Source organism: Ornithorhynchus anatinus, chromosome 8 (assembly GCF_004115215.2).
Source record: "Ornithorhynchus anatinus isolate Pmale09 chromosome 8, mOrnAna1.pri.v4, whole genome shotgun sequence".
NCBI lineage: Eukaryota > Metazoa > Chordata > Mammalia > Monotremata > Ornithorhynchidae > Ornithorhynchus > Ornithorhynchus anatinus.
The window spans coordinates 34,876,753-34,899,526 of NC_041735.1; the positions used below are offsets into that span (position 1 = coordinate 34,876,753).

General features: G+C 46.8%; 1 protein-coding gene across 1 annotated transcript in view; it reads left to right on the forward strand.

The window, feature by feature from the left end:
- Positions 1-14,166: 14,166 nt before the first annotated feature.
- Positions 14,167-22,774, forward strand: part of TMC2 (transmembrane channel like 2) — a 67,624-nt gene continuing 59,016 nt past the window's right edge. Inside the window, exons 1-6 of the mRNA XM_039912807.1 lie at positions 14,167-14,251; positions 16,693-16,733; positions 19,341-19,382; positions 20,227-20,334; positions 21,357-21,688; positions 22,511-22,663. Coding sequence (XP_039768741.1) covers positions 14,167-14,251; positions 16,693-16,733; positions 19,341-19,382; positions 20,227-20,334; positions 21,357-21,688; positions 22,511-22,663 — 761 coding nt within the window. The remainder of the gene's footprint in view (positions 14,252-16,692; positions 16,734-19,340; positions 19,383-20,226; positions 20,335-21,356; positions 21,689-22,510; positions 22,664-22,774) is intronic.

The following is a 22,774-nucleotide window of genomic DNA, read 5'->3' on the forward strand; positions in this document are numbered from 1 at the left end:
AGGCAATCATTTATTTTGCTATTTGAGGAGAGAGGCCCGTAGTCTTAGCAACCGAAAGGCAGCTCCCGTACAAAGGACCTCATTAGATGGGAACATTCACTGTGAAGGAGAGGGAGCTTGGCTTCTTCCGGGAGCACCCACGGAGCTGGAAACGGAGTCCCTAAGGGCAGGGTTTCCCAACTTGAGCTGGACCCACCGGGTACAGGGGATGGTCTGGACTTTTCAAGAAATCTTTTGTTCTTAAAGCAGGTGCTTCTAACTCCTTGGGCCAGCTTTAGGGTTGGCAGGTAGGCTTTTCAGCAGACACCCCGTAGCTGCAGGAGCTAAGAATAATAACTGTGGTATTTAAATCCTTATTCTGAGCTAAGCACTAAGCGCTGGGGTAGAGATCCCTGGTCACACATGGGGATCACAGTCTAATTCAGAGGGTGAACAGGTGGCGAATCCCTTTTTGACAGCTGAGGAAACTGAGGCACTGAGAAGTTAACCGACTTACCCCAGCTCACACAGCAGGCAAATGGTAGAGCTTGGATTAGAACTCAGGTCCTCTGACTTGCAGGGCTGGGCTAGCCAACCCATTCATTTCCTCAAAATGACCATGGTACACCTTTGAAATTCCACCTGTGACGTATTTTATTGTCTGTTTCTCCTGCTAGACTGTAAATTGCTTGAGGGCAGGGAGTTCATTTACTAATTTTATTGAGCTCCCCTAAGGAAGTACTCAACACACACACACAAATGGTCAGTGGTTTCATAGCAGTGCCTCAATCATTCCATGGTATTTATTGAGCAGTAGGGAAGGTAATGGTGTTTTCATCTCCCTAGAAAAAGCCCAGGAATGGTAGCTGCTTTACTTGTTAAGCAATTACTGTGTGCCAGGCACCGTACTAAAGGCTGGGGTAGACGCAAGGTAATCGGGTTGGACACAGTTCCCTGTCCCACATAAGGCTCACAGTTTCAATCCCATTTTACAGATGGGGAAACTGAGCCCCAAAGAAGTGAATGGACTTGCCTAAGGACAACGAAGCAGACAAATGGCAGAGTTGGGATTAGAACCCACCAGGACCTTGTGACTCCCAGGTCCACGATGATGACGGTGTTTGTTAAGCGCTTCCTACGTGCCAAGCACCGTTCTAAGCACCGGCACTATCTGCTTCTCTATGGTGAGAAGTAATGGGATTCCCCGTGGCGGTAGAAAACCACAGGGCGAGTTCACTGCTCTCGGGACCAAGTTGAAACCCATCTGGGGGGGCGAATAGACACTGGAGGCTAGCAGAAATCCCAAAGTGGGGTCCCAGCTACCATTCAATCAGTACTATGGGAATCTGTCTTGCAACTCTGTTGTCCTGTACTCTCCCAGGTACTTAGCATAGCCCCCCGCCCGCAGGAAGCGCTCAGTAAAAGCCATTAATGATGATGAAGTCCTCTGCATACAGAGCACTTACTATGTGCCGAGCACTGTACTACGTGCTTGGGAGGGTACAACAGAATTAGCAGTCACATTCCCTGCCCATAAAGAGGTGAGCCCCATTTCCTAGTTCAGTGAGCCCTCCTATTTGGACTGAGAGCCTCATGTGGGATCTATCTTATATCTATCCCAGTGCTTAGTACAGTGCTTGACATATAGTAAGCACTTAAATCCCATTATTATTATTGTTTCTTGGAAGTACCACTGATGTAGTTACCTACTTCTCTCCCCGGAGTAATGTAATCCCGGCAGCATTATGTCTTCTAAGAATTCTTCAGAGTAGTATGGTGAGGCTCTGGCATATCTGTGGGCAGGGAACGTGTCTATCGGCTCCGTTGTATTGCACCCTCCCAAGTGCTTAGTACAGTGTTTTGGACACAGGAAAGTGCTCAATAAATACCACTGCTTGATTGATATGTGGGCAGCTGAGAGGGCAGGGGGAGAGAAGGCTAAAATGAAGCATGGCAGCTTTCCCATGAACGCAGAGAAGCAACATGGCATAGTCATGTTGGAAGTCAGAAGGACCTGGGTTCTAATCCTGACTTCTCCACTTATCATGTGACTTTGGGCAAGTCATTTCACATCTCTGAGTCACAGTTACCTCGTCTGTAAAATGGGGATTGAGATTACGAGCCCCACAAGGGACAGGGACTGTGTCCAACCTGGTTTGGTTGTATCCATCCCAGTGCTTAGTACAGTGCATGGGACACGGTAAACGTTTAACAAATACCACAATTATTATGATTATTATTATCACGGAGCAAATCAAGAAGTGACAACAAGAGTGGCTCAAGGAACTGGGGAAAGAAGGAGGAAGGGGGTTCAGAGGACTCTGGGAAGGGTAAATGAGAAGGGAGGGCAAGAACTCCCAAGGGGAAAAAAGGCCAACATCTGGGAAGAAAACCCTGGATCGGTGATTCTTTCGGTCAGTGTCATGGAAACAATGTTAAGCCTACAGCTCTTCATCGCTAGAAAGGTGTTGTGAGAAGCCTTACAGATAGATCAATCAGTGGTTTTATTAAGCATTTAGTGTGTGCAGAGCGTTATACTGAGCGCTTAGGACAGTACAATTCAACAGTGTTGCTAGACACGTCCCCTGCCCACAACAAGCTTACAGATTAGAAGGATATGGGGGAAATTCTGCTGGGGATTTGGATCCCCACTTTCTGTCCTTCAGAAAATAAAAGTGGTGGAGAAACAGACTGTAAGCCCCGTGTGGGACAGGGACTGGGTCCAGTTGGATTATCCTGTATTTACCCAACATTTGGCTCAGCGTTTGGCACAGAGAGGAGAAGCCTGGCCTAAGTGGAAAGAGCAGGGGTCCGGGAGTCAGAACTCAGAACTCATTTGTCTGCTGTGCGATAATAGTGACGATGATGATGGTATTTATTAAATGCTTACTCTGTGCCAGGCACTGAACTAAGCAACGGGGTGGACACAAGCAAATCGAGTTGGGACATAGTCCCTGTCCCATGTGGGGTTCACAGTCTCAATCCTCATTTTGCTGATGAGGTAAGTGAGGCACAGAGAAGTGACTTACCCAAGGTCACCCAGCAGACAAGTGGTGGAGCCGGGATTACAATCTTGAGCGAGTGACTTAAATTCTCGGTGCCTCAGTTCCCTCATCTGTCAAATGGGGATTAAATCCTCCTCCCGTCTATGTACGATGAGCCTGAATATGGGACCTGATTAATTTGTATCAATCCTAGAGCCTAGAACAGTGCACGACACAGTAAGAGCTTAACATTTACCAATAAAAATCCCATCATTATCCAAGAGATTTATAGAAGGCCAATGATATTACAGGAAATGTTAAATAGAGGTTGATCTCCACAATGCCACCGGTTTTCCATGCGTGACTCTGGAGGCAATGGAGAAAATACAAGCAGTCCCTGATTCCTGGCTTCGTGGTAAGCAATAAGTATCTCCTGGGTCATTCTCCAGCTTACTCATTCATTACTCATTCGATCATATTTATTGAGCACTTACTGTGCCATTATTTTTTTCTTCTCTTCATCCTCTCTAAAGGAACACAGATGTAGATAGTTCCAGATGGTTTTTTTTTCTGGTCTTTACAGTAAAATTAGAGGGAGATAATATAAAGTGCACCTCTCCTATATGCCATTTTATTAGTTTATAAATAAATCACTCCAGACCGAGCCTTTTTAAATATGCAAAGCCTAACCTTTCAAGCAGACTAATTTATGAGCCTGTTCCATGGCTCCATGCAACATTTTCCACTCAGTTTGGGTCTGAACTGGTCAAGATGAGAATGAGAAATTCCTGAAGTAAACTTTGAAATCTAATCGCTGCTGATGGGTGAAGAGTCCTGGGTTGGAAATGCTGAAAGTAAAGGAGAAGCAGCATCGCCTAGTGGAAAGAGTTCGGGCCTGTGAATCGGGGGACCTGCGTTCTAATCCCAGCTCAGCGTTTTACCTACCGTGTGACCTTGGGGAAGTCACTTCACTGCTCTGTGCCTCAGTTACTTAATCTGCAAAATGGGGATTAAGAATGGGAGCCCTATGTGGGGCATGGACCGGGTCCAATTGATTAGCTTGCATCTATACCAGGGCTTAGTACGATGCCTGGCACCTAGTAAGTGCTAAACAAATACCATTTATTGAGCGCTTACTGTGTGCAGAACACTGTACTAAGCGTTTAGAATATACAATTTGGCAACAGAGACAATCCCTGCCCAATGACGGGCTTACCGTCTAGTCGGGGGAGACGGACAAAAACAAGACAACGTAATCATGATAAATCGAATCAAGGGGACCTACATCTCATTAACAAAATTAAGAGACTAATAAAATTATATACAAATGAGCACAGTGCTGAGGGGATGAAATAATGATAGCAATCATGAATAAATGCTGACTTTATGTCAAACACTGGGCTAAGTGTTGAGCTAAACACCGTAATTGTACGAAGCGACTGTCATAATACAGTGAAGGCTGGTTAATCTTTCCGAAGGGGGAGCGTGGAAAGGATCGTCACAAACCTGACCATCTTACCAGCCTCTCTCGTACATGTGAATAAACCTCATTCTGTAACATGGTTGGATAAGTGTGGGAAAACATTTTGCCCTAAAGACACAGTCTCAATGTAGAAAAGAAAATGAATGTGACAAAATAAGGAACCACCGCTTATCGTGGATTGCAGACCACAGTTCACCATTCAGTAAGCGGGTTTCCGCAGGTAAGGAGAAGATTCTTTAGGGCACGTGATCAGTCCTTTCCCAGAAAACGTGTGAGCATCATACCTTCAACTGCTCCTAGAGGAGAAATTCGTCCTTTACCTCCTGCCGGACACTCGTCTCCCTCTGCTTCTCCTTCCTGAGCTTCAGGAAGCGCTGCAGGCTCTGAGCAAGACACCCTGGCCCTCATCAGAGCTTCAGCCCCTTCTGAGAATCCGCCAAGGAGTTGCCATCTCTCTTTCAGCTGCTTTGAGTAGAGGAACCGCACCATCAGTCAATCAATCGGTGGTATTTACTGAGCAATTACCATGTGCAGCGTACTGTAATAAGCTCTCGGGAGAGTATAGTACGCTCGGGTTCGTGTGACCTCTGCTCTGAAGGGGCATTCAGTCTAACAAAGTAGCTTACGGTCTAGCAGAGGAGAGAAGAGGCTAATTGTTGCCCGGGCAACGGCCCGATATCAGGGACTAGGCCAGCTGCCACGGACACGATTGAAGGAACCGATCAGCTGGGGAATAGTCAAGGATAGTCGGGATACCGAGGATGGCTCAACTGTTATAGACACGATTTGGTGAACCCGCCTCGGGAAGGAGACGGGAATAGTTTTGACGAGGCTAGGACAGTTAACTGCGGGGAGATGGGTAGGGGCTGGGAAAGTCTCCGTTTGGCAGACTGTAGTGAAGCGTGCCTGTGCAGCTGGTATGAACTAAATACCTCAGGGCCGGTGGGGAGAGGACAGATGAGGAAGGGAAGGCAGAGATGAGGAAGGAAAGAGAGCTAAGGATGCAGATTACAAACAGCTAGGGAAGCAGCACGGCCTAGTGGGGAGAGCACGGGCTTGGGAATCAGAAGGTCACGGGTTCTAATCCCCCTCCGCCACTTGTCTGCTGTGTGACCTCGGGCAAATCACTTAGCCTCTCTGAGTCTCAGTCACCTCATCTCTAAAATGGGGATTAAGACTACGAGCCCTATGTGGGACAGGGACTGTGTCCAACCCGATTATGATGTACCTAGCACCACGGGAGGAAGCTGCTCCAGTGCTTAGGACAGTGCCTGGCACATAGTGACAAATGCCATTATAATTATTATGAGGGGCAAGTAAGGGATCGCTAAAGGCACCATTAAGGCATCTTTGCTGGTACAAGCCCACCGGTAGAAGCTGCTGGTATGCCTCCTCGGGTAGCCCGAGTTGTATTAAAGGCCTCTAGATGCTACACTTTTTAATGCTCTTTGTTAATCGCTTATTATTCATTCAATAGTATTCATTGAGCGCTTACTATGTGCAGAGCACTGTACTAAGCGCTTGGAATGGACGAATCGGTAACAGACAGAGACCGTCCCTGCCCTCCGACGGGCTTACGGTATTATGTGACAGGCACTCTACTAACTCTGGGGTAGATACAAACTGATCAAGTTGGACACGGTCCAGGTCGCACTACCCACTAGGCCATGCTGCTTCTCATCGTCGGTGCTTCGATCCTGTCCTAACAGAGCGGTAGGTACCGGTGTCCTGGACTGGGTCTCCCCGGAGCGGGTTGGTAAGCCGAGTGATGGAGAAGCAGCGTGGCCTGAGAGTCGGAGGGACCTGGTTCTAATCCCTGCTCTGCCCTTTGTCTGCTGTGTGAGCTGGGGAAAGTCACATCACTTCTCTGTGCTTCAGTTACACCCTCTGCAAAATGGGGATTAAGACTGTGAGCGCCATATGGGACAAGGACTAAATCTAACTTGATTAGCTTGTATCTACCCCAGCACTTAATACAGTGCTTGGCCCATATTAAGTGCTTGACTGATACCGTTAAAAAAAATAGTGGATTGGTTCGGTAGCGTTAATGCAGTGTCCTGATTCATAAACTGGGTCGATGACGCTCCCTGACATCGCCTTCCACTCAACCGACCATAACGTTACCAAAGACGGGTCTGATCTAACGAGTCAGGGGTATCTACTGAGTGCCTAACTGTATGCAGAGCACTGGGCAGCTGGCAGACGTGATCCCTGAGCCCAAGGAGCGTACAAGCCAGTCGACCCCAGCCCACATCCCGCCTCCGGCCTGGAACGCCCTCCCTCCTCAAATTTGACAATTACTCTCCCCCGCTTCAAAGCCTTACTGAAGGCCCACCTCCTCCAAGAGGCCTTCCCCGACTAAGCTTCTCTTTTCCGCGTCTCCTACTCCATTCTGTGTCACCTTGACCTTCTCCCTTTGCTCTGCCCCTATCCCAGCCCCACAGCACTTATGTACATATCTGTAACTTTATTTATTTGCATTGACGTCTCTCTCCTCCGCTCCAGACTGTGGACAGGGAATGTGACTGTTTGGTATTATATTATACTTTCCCAAGTGCTCAGTACAGTGCTCTGTGCACAGTAAGTGCTCAATAAATACGACGGAATGAATAAATGAATGAGTGTGGGCAGAGGGATTACGTCCAACCTGATTAGCTTGTATCTACCCTTCTTCTTGAGAAGCAGCGTGGCTCAGCGGAAAGAGCCCGGGCTTGGGAGTCGGAGGTCATGGGTTCGAATCCCGGCTCGGCCACTTGTCAGCTGGGTGACTGTGGGCAAGTCACTTCACTTCTCTATGCCTCAGTTACCTCGCCTGTCAAATGGGGATGAAGACTGTGAGTCTCACGTGGGACGACCTGATTACCCTGTATCTACCCCAGCGCTTAGAACAGTGCTCTGCACCTAGTAAGCGCTTAACAAATACCAATATTATTATCATTACCCAAGCATTTAATACAGAGCCTGACACATCTCTAGACTGTAAGCTTGTCGTCGGCAGGGATTGCGTCTCCTTACTGGTATATTGTACTCTCCCAAGTGCTTAGAACAGTGCTTTGCTCACAGTAAGTGCTCGGTGAATACGATTGAATGGATGAATGAATGAATGTTTTACAAATACCATAAAAAACGTTTATGGCAGAGTGGAAATTATTCTTCCCCAAGCACTTAGTACAGTGCTCTGCACACAGTAAGCACTCAGTAAATATCATTTATTAATTGAAATGGGAAAGGTTTGCAGAGGCTCCCTCTGATAGAAACAAAGACATGATTTGGTGATACATTCGACGTGATTATTCTGCCACTCCTGTCTGTTTTCCTTCCTGCTTTCCTTCACGGCTGATGGCGAAGACGGCCAATAGCTTTTAGATTCATCCTAGCAGAAGAGAACTGCAGCGGTTTAATACTTACTGGGCAACACAGCTTCATTGGGAAGATGGGCTGAAATCCCGTCCTCAGTCACCTCAAGACTTTCAGGAGTGATGATTCTGCGCTAGACCACGGAGCGAGCTGGGACAGGGATGGCATCCCCTAATTCTGTCGTACGCTCCCAGTTGCTCAGTACAGTGCTCTGCACACAGTAAGTGCTGAATAAATACCGCTCCCTGAATGATTTCATGGCGGCCTTTGACAGAAGCAGAGCTGACCAAGCATCCCTTCCCAGTCACAGACTCAGGAAAAATGGCTTCGCTTGGGGAGATGGTTGGAGAACTGGGAGGCAGCTCTAGGACCCTGACACACATGCTCCTAGTGCTAATGAACCCGCCGAAATAAAATATAAAGGCAGCGTGGTTTAGTGGTTAGAGCGGGGACTTGGGAGGCGGAAAGGCCCGGGTTCTGATCCCGGCTCCGCCTCTCATCTGCTCTCTGACGCTGGGCAAGTCGCCTTGCCTCTCTGGGCCTCAGTCACCTCGTCTGTAAAATGGGGATTAAGACCGTTTAGCCCCCTGTGGTACATGGACTGTGTCCAACCTGACCATCTTGTATCTACCCCAGCACTTAGTACAGTGTCCGGCCCATGGTAAGCGCTTAACGAGCACCATTATTAAATGAGAAAAAGAGATAGTGGAGGACTTGGAGGTGGTTTGAACACTCTTCTAAACCTGCTCCTAGAGCTAATGAGCCCACCAAAATAAAATAGCCCATCTTCCATCCCCGAGCAACTTTTAAAGCGTTTTCAAGCATTCACACTTTCCATTCCGGCAGGCTTGGGGAGAGACAGAATCAATTTTATTTATAGCTTTGAAGCAATTTTCATTTCTGTTTTTAGCTTGCTTGGTTTTTAGAATCGTAGGCCACTTTGGTTTGGATGTTTTAGGGACCGATGGTGGCCGGTCTGGAGGCATGGGGGACGGGGGAAGCGTGTTGGGAGAGGGATAAAAGTAGGAATAGGAGAAGAGGGAAAGGGAGGGAAGGAGGGAGAAGGGAAGGAAAGAGATACATCTAGACCGTAAGCTCATTGAGAAGCAGCGTGGTTCAGTGGAAAGAGTCCAGGCTTGGGAGTCAGAGGTCATGGGTTCGAATCCCGGCTCTGCCACTTGTCAGCCGGGTGACTGTGGGCAAGTCACTTCACTTCTCTGGGCCTCAGTTACGTCATCTGTCAAATGGGGATTAAGCCTGTGAGCCTCACGTGGGACAACCTGATTACCCTGTATCTACCCCAGCGCTTAGAACAGTGCTCTGCACCTAGTAAGCGCTTAACAAATACCAACATCATTATTATTAAAGCACTTCAAGGTGACTGGATAAATCAATGTATTTATCTCAATTCTCTGAGAGATGTAGCTCAGCTGAAGACAGTTTAGAGAGAGCAGCATAAGGGAAAGCAGCCTGATAAATAGCAATCAAGAATTGGGTGACCGTCTTCGAGAGGAGGCCTTAGGAAGATTGCGATAGGTGCTCAGGAAATACCCCTGCATGACTACTGTTCACAAAGACACTGTACTAAGTACTGGGGAAGAATACAGTGAAGAATAAACAAGACTGGACCCCGCTGGAAAGCCAAGAACCGGCACATAATAATCCCAATATTTGTTAAGCACTTGGTAACTGCCGATCGCTGCGCTACGGGTTGTGGTGGGTACCGTACAATCGGAGCACGCTGCTGGGCGACCTTGGGAAAGACACCTAACTTCTCTGGGCCTCACTTACCCCACCTGTCAAATGGGGATTAAGAGTGTAAGCCCCAGGTGGGACGGGGACTGTGTTCAACTTGCTAAACTTGTATCTTCGCCAGCGCTTAGCACAGTGCTTGACACATAGCAAGTGCTTAATGAGTACCCTTATTACCGTCGTTATTATTATTAGGTCAGACAAAGTCCCTGTCCCCAACAGGGTTCACAGTCTCGGGGAAAGGGACGACAGGAATTGAACCCACAGCTTGTAGGTGGGGAAACTGAGGCACGGAGAAGGGGGTTGCTCAAGGTCAAGGTCATGGTCTTGGTTAGAGAACCAAGGGGTAAAGTGAGGATTAGAACCCAAGTCTCCTGACTCCCAGGCCTGTGCTCTTTCCACTAGGCCTCACTGCTGCTAATCAAAGAGGGATTTAAAACACAAATGCAAAACAATGTGAGAAAACAAAGAGCCTTGGAATACCGCAGCTAAAAGTGGAGTTCACAGGCTTCCTAACGCTCATGTGGTCCCAAGTCCAACCGTCACGACTTAATGGAGGGAGAAACGAAGACGAAACCAGGCACTGCGGAAACGATTGTCACAAGTGTAGCCAGGAGAAACCGTTACATGCCCACAATGCAGAAGGGAATTGTCAATTATTCAGTGGTCAGCTACACTCACATACATTAACAAAATCTCATTCAGACCACACCAGTTGTATCTATGAATTGAATACAAAGCAGTTTGGCCCAGTGGAACTGCCTTGGGTTCTAATCTCAGCTCTGCCACTTATCTGCTGTGTGTCCTCGGGCCAGTCACTTAACTTCCCTGGGCCTCAGTTTCCTCATTCATAATATGAGCATTAAATACCCGGTCTCCCTCCTACTAATAGGGTGTGCACCTTGTGGGAAAGGAACTGTGTCCGACCTGATTATACTGTACTTCCTCCAGCTTTTAGTACCATGCTGGTCACATAGAGAAGCAGCGTGGCTCAGTGGAAAGAGCCCGGGCTTGGGAGTCAGAGGTCATGGGTTCAAATCCTGGCTCAGCCACTGTGTGACTTTGGGCAAGACACTTAACTTCTCTGCACCTCAGTTACTCCATCTGTAAAATGGAGATTAAGAGTGTGAGCCCCACGTGGGACAACTTCATCGCCGTGTATCCTCCCCAGCGCTTAGAACAGTGCTTTGCACATACTAAGCGCTTAACAAATGCCATTATTATTATTAATACCTTAGAGAAGCAGCATGGCCTAGTGGATAGAGCAGAGACCTGGGAGTCACGAGAACCCGGGCACTAATCCTGGCTCTGCCACTTGTCTGCCGACCTTGGACAAATCACATTATTTCTCTGGGCCTCAGTTAACTCATATGGAAAACGGGGATTAAGAGTGAGCCCCATGTGACACAGGGACTTTATCCAACCTGATCAACCTGTATCTACCCTAGTGTTTAGAAAAGTGCTTGGCGCATCGTAAGCGCTTGAGAAGTACCATCTTAGGCTCTGAAGGAGTTACAGGGAAGGAATATAGAGACACCCCCACCCCCACAGTGTAGAAAAAGACTTCTGATACCCATGAGAAGTTTGTGTGGGAGGAAAATCAGAGTTACAGGGAAAGAAATGAAGCATAGATTTTTCCAGGCGTGGCAGTCTGGCTGAAGAGAAGAGTACTTTAGAGGAGGAAGAATTGCAGCTGGACAAAACAAGACGAAAGTCACCACATTCCGACAGAACACTTCATCTCCCCATCGCGCGAACATCCATTCTGAACATCCTCTCCGTCAATTAGCGCCTTGAAAAAAGAAAGTTGGATTTATAAGTAACAAAGGATCCTCCAATATAATACCTTCTCTGACAAACTAGACTCTCCAGCCTTGACAGCGGAGGTCCCGGATCCTCGTTGCCCGGGGAGAGGGTGTAGATTTCTACGGGGCTGTCACATCGGGGAGCGTGAGAGAGTGTGTAATTAACACACGTTGTGTCAGATTGCTTCTGGTTCTGGAATGACAAGCTTAGGCAGGGGTTGGTGAAAATGAATTGTTCAAAAGGAGGTAGCCCCAGAAAAAAAGCAGTATTTCTGGAACTTCCACTTGGTGAATGGCTTTGTCACTGAGAGATAAATATATATATTAAACTATATATACAAGCTGATCTATCTATATGTCTATGTAGATATACATATACATATGTATGTATGTATATATATATACATAGATATATAGATCAGTTTGTATATATAGTTTTATATATATGTGTGTGTGTGTATATATATATATAAGTATACATAGATATATAGATAGATCAGTTTGTGGCAGTCAAACATATTTACTGAGCACTTCCTATGTGCAGAGCACTGTACTAAGCGCTTGGGAGATATCACTGATGGATATCAGAGAGGAAGTCATTTTCTAGCTCCTAATTCTAAAAGTCATTCTTTTGGAGAGGAGGAAAAGGAACAGTTGGTTCGTCATCGTCAGATTGGAGGGTGACGTCTCTGTTGGTGAGGTTTTCGGGTATATGCACACGTATCTGGAGAGGTCAAAGTGCACTGACAGCCTTAAATACCTATACGATCTTAGAGATGTCAGATCCTCTGCTGGAAGCTTCTTATGGGATAAAAACCATGTTTGTCGGGACTGCAACAACATTCATTCATTCAATCATTCGATTTGTAATTATTGAGCGCTTACTATCTGCAGAGCACTGTATTAAGCATTGGGAGAGTACAAAATAGCAATAAACAGACACATTCCCTGCCCACGATAGCTTCCGGTTTAGGGGGGAGACAGAAATGAATTACAAATACGTACATAAGTGCTGTGGGAATGGGAGGGGGAAGAGCAAAGGAAGCAGGTCAGGGTGACGCAGAAGGGAGTGGCAGAAGGGGAAAAGAGGGATTAGTCAGGGAAGGCCTCTTGGAGGAGATGTGCCTTCAGTAAGGCTACGAAGGCAGGGAGAGTAATTGTCTGTCGGATATGAGGAGGGAGGGTGTTCCAGGCCGGAGGCAGGATGTGGGTGAGGTGTCATGCCGCTCTGTCTTCCAGTGTCGTCTCCCGGTTTCCAATCGTTCAGCCATTTTGTCTGGGGGGTTCTTTTGCAAATGTGTCCTCAGTTCCCCCTGTTTTGAGGGGGTTCCTTTCCGTTCATCATCCAGCGGCCGTTAGGGTGTCCTACTGTCATGCCCCTCTCCCTAATTGGACAGGTTAAACATTCCATCCTCTGCCTCAGTTACCTCATCTGTAAAATGGAGATTGAGACTGTGAGCCCCACCCGTGACAGGGTTGTGTTCAACTCAATTTGCCCGTATCCTTCCCGACACTTATTACAGTGGCTGGCACATAGTAAGCACTTAACAGATAACACCATTATTATTATTATCATTACTAAGCACAGTGATAAATACAAGATAGGTTGGACACAACCCATGTCCCGTATGGGGTTCACAGTTTTCATTCCCATTTTACAGAGGAGGCAACTGAGGCACAGAGAAGTGAAGAGAGTCACCCAAGGTCACACAGCAGACAAGTGGCAGAGCTGGGATTAGAACCCAGCTCCTTCTAAATCCCAGGCCCGTGCTCTATCCACTAGACCGTGCTGCTTCTCCATCCCACCGGCATAATTTGGGAACACCCCATCCCGCTTGAGGGTTTTATTTCCACTGATCTCATTCTTGCTCCTTTTTGATTTCAGAATCGCCAACGTCTGACTTGGTGGACTGCCGAGGTTCCAATCCCAGCTCTGCCACCTACCCGCTCTATGTCTTTGGACAAGTCACTTGACTTTTCTGGGCCTCAATTCCCTCATTAGAAAAACCTATTGTTTGGCAGCCCCACGTGGGATATGATGACCTTGTATCTACCCCAGGGCTTAGTAGAGTTCTTGGCACATAGTGAGCATTTAATAAATACCACAATTACCATATTCTAAGAACTATACTAAATTCTGGAATAGATACAGACTAATCAGGTTGGGCATAGTTTGCACCATTCAAATATTAGAGCTGGAAAACTTTTCACGGAGACCATTATTTATGGATGAGCTGAACGGCCAGTAAAATGTAACTCAAGTATTAATTAGCTACAGCTCCGTGTTAACCAGCACGAAGAAAAGAAACGTAATATCTCATTAAAACTTAAAAGGCATGTCGTTCGGGCCACCAGAGTCTGGTTACACATTCCTCAGACTAAACTGTTTTTACTTAAAACCTGAAAGTGTGTGAAACATCAATCAAGGTGGCTGATGCCAAAAATATGGGTTGCCAGGTGGGAAGTAGGCTCGTTTTAGTGATGAAGGGAAGAATCTTATGAATTAGGGCCTAGTCTTGGCTGAATTACCCCTGTCCAACCCCCTAGAATGTCATTTACATAAGTAATTGTTTAGATTGACAAAGGCGCATGATTTATTTATAGCCAGGTGGCCCCTACCCAAAGGGAAAGAGCAGACTTCATTTCTCAGCATGTAACTCTGAGGATAGAATGAAAGCACCCGGGACACCTTATCTCCTAAGGGAAACATAACCTCTACTTAGTGGGGAGGTTGGAGAGGACCGTATCACCTCTCGCAGCTTGACGCCGGCAATATTGGACAAATATAAATCAGTGTCAAGCAGTCATGGGGTACTTCTTTGGATCACAGATTCCGAGAAACGAGAGGGTCCTTCAGAAGTCATTTGGTCCAACCCACTGCCTCCATGCAGGTGAGTGCCTATATATTTTCCTAAAAATAATTGTGATATTTGTAAGGTGCCTATCATATTCTAGAGAAGCAGCATGGCCTAGTGGACAGAACTCTGCCACTTGCCTGCTGGGTCACGTCACTTCCCTGTGCCTCAGTTCCCTCGTCTGCAGAATGGGGATTCAATACATGTTCTTTAGACTTGGTGAACTTCTAATGACCCTAGGGCTTAGGAGAGTGCTTGGCATGTTGGAAGTGCTCAGTAAATACCACAATTATTATATTCTAAGCATTGTACTAAGGTCTGGAATAGATACAGGGTAATCAGGTTGGTCACAGTCTCTCCCATATAGGGGATGGTGGGGCACAGTATAAGGGGGAGGGCGATTAGGTACTTAAGTCCTCATTTAACAGATTATGAAACAGAGGCACAGAGGAGTTAAGTGACTTGCCCAGGGTCACACAGCAGGCGGGTGACATAGGCCAGAATTAGAATCCAGGTCTCCTGACCCCTAGGCCCATGCTCTTTTCACTAGGCCACGCTTCTTCTCATTTAAAGACGGAAATTAATTCATTCATTCAATCTTATTTATTAAGTGGTTACTGTGTGCCGAGAACTATACTAAGCACTTGGGAAAGTACAATACAACAATAAACAGTGACACTGCCTGCCCACAACAAGCTTACAGTCTAGATGTGGGGAGACAGACACCAGTACAAATAAATAAAATGACAGATATGTACAGAAGTGTTGTGGGGCTGGGAGGGGGGAAGAGAAAAGATGACGCAGAGGGAGTGGGAGATAAGGAAAAGTGGGGCTTGGTCTGGGAAGGACTCTTGGAGAAGAAGTGCCTTCAGTAAGGCTTTGGAGCAGGGAAGAGTGGTTGTCGGTCAGATTAGAGGAGGGAGGGCGTTCCAGACCAGAGGCAGGGTGTAGCCAAGGGGGTGGTCGTGAGACAGGTGAGATGGAGGTAGAGGGAGAAGGTTAGCAACTAGAGGAACAAAGTGTGTGGACTGGCTTGAGAAGGAGAGAAGTGAAGTGAGATAGGAGGGGGCAAGGTGATGGAGTGCTTTAAAGCCAATGGGGAGGAGTTTTTGCTTGATACAAAGGTGGATGGGCAACCACTGGAATTTTTTAAGGAGCGGGGTGACGCGTCGGCTCATAGAAAAATGATCTGGGCAGCGGAGTGAAGTACAGACTGGAGTGGGGAGAGACGGGAGGTGGGACGGTAATGGTTAATGATGGTGAGACCTCAGCCAGTACTATTTGGACAGGGAATGTGTCTGCTGTTATATTTTACTCTCCCAAGTGCTTAGTACAATGCTTTGCACACAGTAAGTGCCCAATAAATATTAATAGCAATAATAACAATAATAAGACTCTACATAAATATCAACATATATGAGGGCGTAGTCGATCCCATCCACGTTGTGGGAATCCTGAAAAAAGGAAGAACAAAAGTGGTCCCGTTGCTTTAGGTCTTCAACAGTGGGGATGCCACAATCTCTCTTGGTAAATCAGCCGAGAGTTTTATCGTGCTAAAAAGTCAGAGAGGTTTTCTCTTTTCTACCCAATCAAAATTTCTGTAACTTTCACTTAATCCCACCTCTTCTTATTAGGTCTTCAACAAGTGTAGACGGGAGGCATGATCAGCGCCCTGCAGGTGAAAAAAACCCTAATTGTCTTTTAGTAGGTCTGTGTTTTTTTAGCGATCAATCAATCAATGGTATTTATTGAGTGCTTACTATGTGCACAGCACTGTTCTAAACACTTGGGAGACTACGGTACAAAAGAATTACCAGAGGGGGAGAAAAGCATTAATATGAAGAATTATAAGTCTTTTCTAATGAATAACTGAAATATACGTACCTAAGTGCCGTGGGGCTGGGGATGGGGAGAATTTCAAATGTCCAAAGGTCGCAGATCGAAGTGCATCACCGGAGCAGGAGGAGAGTGAGCCGAGAAAATGAGGGCTTAATCAGGCAAGGCTTCATGGAGAAGATGTGACCTTAACAGTGCTTTCATGGGGAGGAAACACCACCCACCTACTTGTAAACAGTTAGAGGGTATTTCACCTTTACAGATGGAATTTATTGGGCCAGCCTCTTTCAACCCTTCAGATAGCCATGTCAGTTAGTCCAGGCCCATTTGTCTTACCTGTTCTCCTTGACTCTGGGAACTAACGGGAAAGGTTTGGCGAAAATACGACAGGCCAGTAAGCCATTCTGGGACCTGAACCTACCTGTAAGGATGGGAGTCAGTATGAACGACCTGATCTGTTTCTTTAGGAATAGCTTCCAGAGTAACTTTGGATGAGTAAAATAGCCTCTTTTGGCTCAGTTCACCTAATAGAACTCATCCTCCCCACAGTCTCAGGCTTGGGGTGGAATGATGGGCTAGTGTTTCGTGAAGTTAGGAATTATAGAACATCAACTTAAATGGCGATTTGTGTTTTTCCTCAGTGAACGTGGAAACCGGCCACCATGAAGAAGAGAGCCTCTCTGTGGGTTAGAGCCAAACTAATCATTTATCTGAGTCTTTGAAGCCCGGCTCTTTGATTTTCCTGGCTAATCTCCACACAGTGCATCTGTCCCATCGCTCAGTGTTGACAGCCAGATCTGCAGGGACAAAGGTAGAGTAGAGCAAAGAGAGCTGTCTGCTAAATCCAAGCAGCAAGGTGTTGGAGGATTTAATAAAACATGATGATACCTTCCCAGCATACCCTGGAAGAGCCTCCTTTTCTGTCACCCGTCCTGCTGCCGAAGAGCTAAGAAAACAGTTCGAATCCGGGGGAACATCCCCAATTCTTTCATAACACAGGAGTGGGGCTCTTTCAGGACTTCAAGTTAAGAAACGCACTTCGTAATATTCCCCTTGTGCCCCATGGCCTAGTGGAAAGAACACTTATTATATTCATAATTTATTAGATTGCTAATGTATTTATTTATATTAATGTCTGTTTCCCCCTCTAGACTGTAAACTTGGTTTTTTTAAAAATGGTATTTGTTAAGTGCTTACCATGTGTCAGGGGCTCTACTGCAGTGCTGGGGTTGATAGAAGCTAGTCAGGTTCGATAAAGTCCATAATCCCACGTGGGGCTCACAGACTTAATCCCCATTTTATAGATGAGGTAAGTGAGGTACAGAGAAGTGAAGTGACTTGCCCTAGGTGACATAGCAGAGAAGTGGCGGAGCCAGGATTAGAACCGAGGTCCTGCTGACTTCCAGGCCCATGCTCTAACCGCTAGGCCAAAAGGCCTGTAGCACTTGTCTACCAATTCTGTTAAATTGGACTCTCCCAAGTGCTAAGTGCTCAATAGATACCATTGATTGATTGAGCATGGGCCTGGGTTGTAATCTCAAATCCTCCACTCAACTGTTGTATGACGCCGGGCAAGTCAGTTAATGTCTTTGAGGCTCAGTTATCTCATCGGTACAGTGGGGATGAAATACCTGCTTTCTCTCCACATTAATCTGTGGGACAAGGACTGGAATCCGATCTGCTTAAATTAAATCAATCCCATTTCTTGGCACATAGTAAGCGCTTAACAAGGGCCACAGTTATTGCCATTAATAACTGTCTCTCCTAACGCCAAGTGGCACTGTATCCAAAGAGCCGCGTGTCATCCGAAAAACATGCCCTAACTCTGGGGTTGGGTCCTAGTCGAGACGGATTGAGGAGTTAGGAATTACGGAACGTCTACATCGACACACATCCGGGCAGAACCGAGTGGATTCAGCACAAAAGCCCGATGACTTTGCCTGTCATCATCTGAAGAGGGAGAGAGTCGTTGCTGTCAGATGATCCCGCTGGTCCAGGGGTTTCCTTCATGTTTATTTAATGACGTGTAACATCAAGCCGGCCAGGGCTTGGCAACAAGGAAACGGGCGCAGTGAAGTGTGCGGACTGGATTGATGCCGGGTGGATACCCGCTTAGCTCTCCCCTTCCACCTTCAGCCCCCAACCCAACCTCACCCGAAGCCTAGCCGAGACGCCCGGGGCTGGAGACGAGCAAGACGGTAATCGTCGATATCTTCGACAGAATGACTGTGAATCTCAAGAAGGGGGAAAAAAATCAGAGGAATAACTAACATGAGACAGAAAGAGCCTATTGAAGATCCTCATGGAAGAAGGTGAGTTAGAAATGGACTGTTCTGCCAGGTCCACAACTGAGGAGGTGACTTTGCTTTTATGTATTTGTTAAATGCTTACTTGGTGCCAAGCACTGTTCTAAGCGCTAGGGTAGATGCAAGGTAACCAGGTTGGACAGAGTCTACGTCCCACATGGGGTTTACAGTCGTAAGCTCCGTTTTACAGATGAGGTAACTGAAGCACAGAGAAGTAGAGTGACTTGCCTAGGGACACTCAGCAGAAAAGGAGTGGAGCCAGGACTAGAACTCAGGTCCTTCTGACTCCCAGACTTGGGGTCTATCCACTAGGCCATGCTGCTCTGCTAAACAGGACCCCCAGGCCCCGGCCTTAAACATTTTAGCGTTCATCGTAGCTTTCGCCAGGCACCAGCTCCCCACCTCGATCTTTGGGGTGGGAGTGAATTCTGAGCCAGAGAGCTCTGAAATTCCAAAACTGGTATTTCCGAACTGGAAATTCATTCAATTGTATTTATTGAGTGCTTACTGTGTGCAGAGCACCATACTAAACGCTTGGGAGAGTACAATATGACAGTAAACAGACACGTTCCCCGCCCACAGTGAGTTTGCGGTCTAGAGGAAATGCTTTCGTTCAGTCGTTAGAGAGCTATACCCGCCCAGCTAAACTAGGGGATTCTAAACGAAAAGCAGCATGGCTTAGCGGAAAGAGCACGGGCTTGGGAGTCAGAGGTCAGGGGTTCGAACCCCTGCTTCATCACTTATCAGCCGAGTGACTCTGGGCAAGTCACTTAACTTCTCTGTGCCTCAGTTACCTCATCTGTAAAATGGGGATTAGGACTGTGAACCACACGTGGGACAACCTGGTAACCTTGTATCTACCCCAGCGTTTAGAACAGTGCTTGACACATAGAAAACGCTTAACCACTACCATCATTATTAAATATCGCATAGGAAACGCCACCCAGCAACTCCCTAATCGTTCATGACATCTCTTCTTGCAGATAAAATCGGGGGACAAGTGGAGAGAAACTCCCGAACTGAAGGTAAAATAGGTATTAAACGTCCTGTCTTCTGGGGGGGAGGGATACCTACCTGCAGCTTTTCTGTTCCGCTTAATTGTTTAATTAAAGGACCAGAACTAGAGTCCTGCTCGGTTTATTTTGTGGATATAAATTTTTCAGCAATGTGATGCGGGGTAGCTGTCCTTATATGGGGACTATATCCCTTCTTCATCCCACCCTTAAACTGAGAGCCATTTGTGGGACAGAGATTGGGTCCAAAAAGACTATCTATCTTGTGTCTACCTCGGAGCTTAACATATTGCTTGGCCCACAGTGTCATTTGAAATAAATAGATCCTAACAAGACTCTAACTCCGTGATAAAGGGCAATGCTGCCATCGAGAGCAGAGACTGGGGGAATTTGTGTCTTGGGTCTGTGAAACATTAAATACCGTGGAACCAATTTCCATCAGGATTCCCACAGAAATCACCGCCATTTCCAACCTTGGCAAATATAGCCCGAGAGTGAACCACCCTTGAGAAGGGGGTCAGGGTCCAAGAGGGAGTAGCCAAGGACGCTTTCACAGGGTCCAGGTGGTGATGACCGTTACTCACTTTCATGTCAGCCTTCTCTAGCATCGCCTTTCCGATTCGAAAAAGTCACCATCGACGGTGAAGTTGACCTATGAGTGTGTGTATGGTGGAAAAAGGCCAGAGTGGGAGTACGGTCTCACCCACCTTGTACACACAATAGCTGCCTTTCTCTAGACTGTAAGCTTGTTGTGATCAGGGAAGGTGTCTACCACCTCTGCTATATTGCCCAAGCCCAAGTGCTTATTACAGCACCACTGATTGACTGATTTATTGAACCCTCCCCTTCCCTCTAGCCAGAAGATGAGTCTGAGAGGCTTGGAAAGTACTGGCCAATTTGTAAGATCGAGAGAGCAGGTGAAGAGCAGGAAGCCAACTGTGAGGAGTTTCGCTGGATTCTGAGGGTCAATCTTATTAGAGAAGCAGCGTGGCTCAGTGGAAAGAGCACGGACTTGGGAGTCAGGGGGTGTGGGTTCGAATCCCAGCTCCGCCACTTGTCAGCTGTGTGACTGTGGGCAAGTCACTTAACGTCTCTGTGCCTCAGTTACCTCATCTGTCAAATGGGGATTAAGACTGTGAGCCTCACTTGGGACAACCTGATTACTCTGGATCCACCCCGGCGCTTAGAACAGTGCTCTGCACATAGTAAGCGCTTAACAAATACCAACATTATTATGATTATTATTATTTATTGAGTGTTTACTGTGTGCAGAGCACTGTACTAAGTGTTTGGGAAAGTTCAATAGATGAAACAGACATATTTCCTGCCCACAGTGAGCTTACAGTCTACAGGGGGAGAGGAGCATTAATATAGGGTCATGGGTAGCCACTGATGTCGGTTGGGGTGTGGAGAGATATGTGCCAAAAAACGTTTCCAGAAAAAAATCCAGGCAGTGATGTGCAGTTTAGACTGAAGAGAGGAGATGCTGAGGGTACAATGAGAACAGGGATGAAATAAATATGGTTAATCTAACCAAGATATGCACTCTTCCAAAAGCTCAGCACAGTTCTCTGGCCCCAGGAGGTACTCAGTAAATGAACGGAGAGGGAGTGTCTCATGCGAGAAAATCCATAAACTGGAGAGGCATGATTGAAACACCCTAAGAGTTTGAGCTGGGCTGGAGTGGGAGAAAAGAGAGAATTGGTGAGGGAATTGGCTGAAGGAAAGACTTGAAACCAAAGGGCAGATAAAGGCTTCAATTTTTGAGGTGGTCTCCATAGAGTATTCCTGAAAGATGAGTAACTTGGCCCTCTGCTTCCTTACACTAATCCTTTGTCCATAAATCTGAGGAGACCTACATACCCTAAGAGGCAATGCAAAAATATCTTTTCCCGGCATGAAAGACTTGGTTTCCCCATCCTGGGTCTCATAAAAGGGAGGCACTAGTCAACAGAACTAGCCGTGTTCATTTCCTCTTTGGGGCAGATGAAAAAAAAAGGGAAGGAAATTCCCGGGAAGCAAAACCTGAAGGCGGAGTCCAGCCTGAACAACCGGGAGGCTCGCTCCAGCAAGAGAAAGAAAGATGGCAGCAGCCAGGAAGAAAGCAAAAGAGGGGATAACACCAGATCTCCCCGGAGGAAAAGAGCTGTCCGGAAGAAACGCCGAGAGGAAACTAGGGATGAGGAATGGGAGAGCACCTGCCAGGAGGGTGGAAGCCCGGGTCGGACGGGTTCCTGCAAAATGCAGAAGGAGGACGAAAATAAGGCCAAGCAAATAAAAAGAAAGGAAGATAAGACAAAAAAGCAGATGAAAACCAGGTGAAAAGTTAGTTTCAAAAGCGCTTCCTCTCTACCCTCACCTCTCCTTCTCTGCCTTGCCACAGGACACGGTTACGCGTTCTGTCCTTATCAAAAATAGGATCGTAATTACCAGTCTCCCATATGTTTAGCTTCTAATTCTGGAATGTTGATCATCTGTCTAATGGATTTTCCTGGCTCCTTGTTTGTTTCCATACTTTTGGCGAAGTTGTGGCAGGTTAGCACTTCAATCAGAGTTTAGAAATGGCAAGAGAAAGATGGAAGCAAGAATATCCAAGTGATTTCTTGTCTGCAACTGTCATCCAAAGGACAGAACTCAAACGAAACCAAGGAAAGCAGCATGGCCTAGTGGAAAGAGCATGGGCCCAGGAGTCAGGGGACCTGGGTTCTAACTCCAGTTCCGCCCAATGTGGGTCCTGTGACCTTGGACGGGTCACTTCTCTGTGCCTCAGTTACCTCATCTTTAAAATGGAGATTGAGACTGTGAGCCCCACCTGGCACATGGACATTGTCCAACCTGTTTAGCTTGTTTCTAGCTCAGTGCTTAATATAGCGCCTGGCACATAATAAGGGCTTAATAAATTCCATTTAAAAGAGAGTATGGAGCAACAGTCATCTTAAAGCGAACCCAATTTTTCTTCTGATAATAGGGGACTCCCTTTAAATCTGTAAACTCCCTCATCTTACCGTCATAGATGCAGGATATACCCATTCTTTAGGTCTGGTTATCAGGTTGAGCTGCCAAGTCTAAGAGGTGCGACTAAAAATGTAATCCAAGTCCTTTCCATTAACCCTCACTTCCTTCCCCCCTTCCTCTCCTAGCAATTCCATCTCTGTATCCACCTCTTCTGACGAGGAGTCTATGTCAGAGGAGGAGCTGGCTCGCATCATGGAACAGGTAGATGAAAAGAAGAAACTCATATCCACTATGCGGAATAAACCCTGGCGGATGATGAAGAAACTGGAAGTGCTCAGGTAATAGCAATAATAATTATGGTATTCGTTAAGTGATTACTACATGTCAAGCACTGTACTAAATGCCAGAGTAGCAGGTCGGACACAGTCTCCGTCCCTCACGAGGCTCAC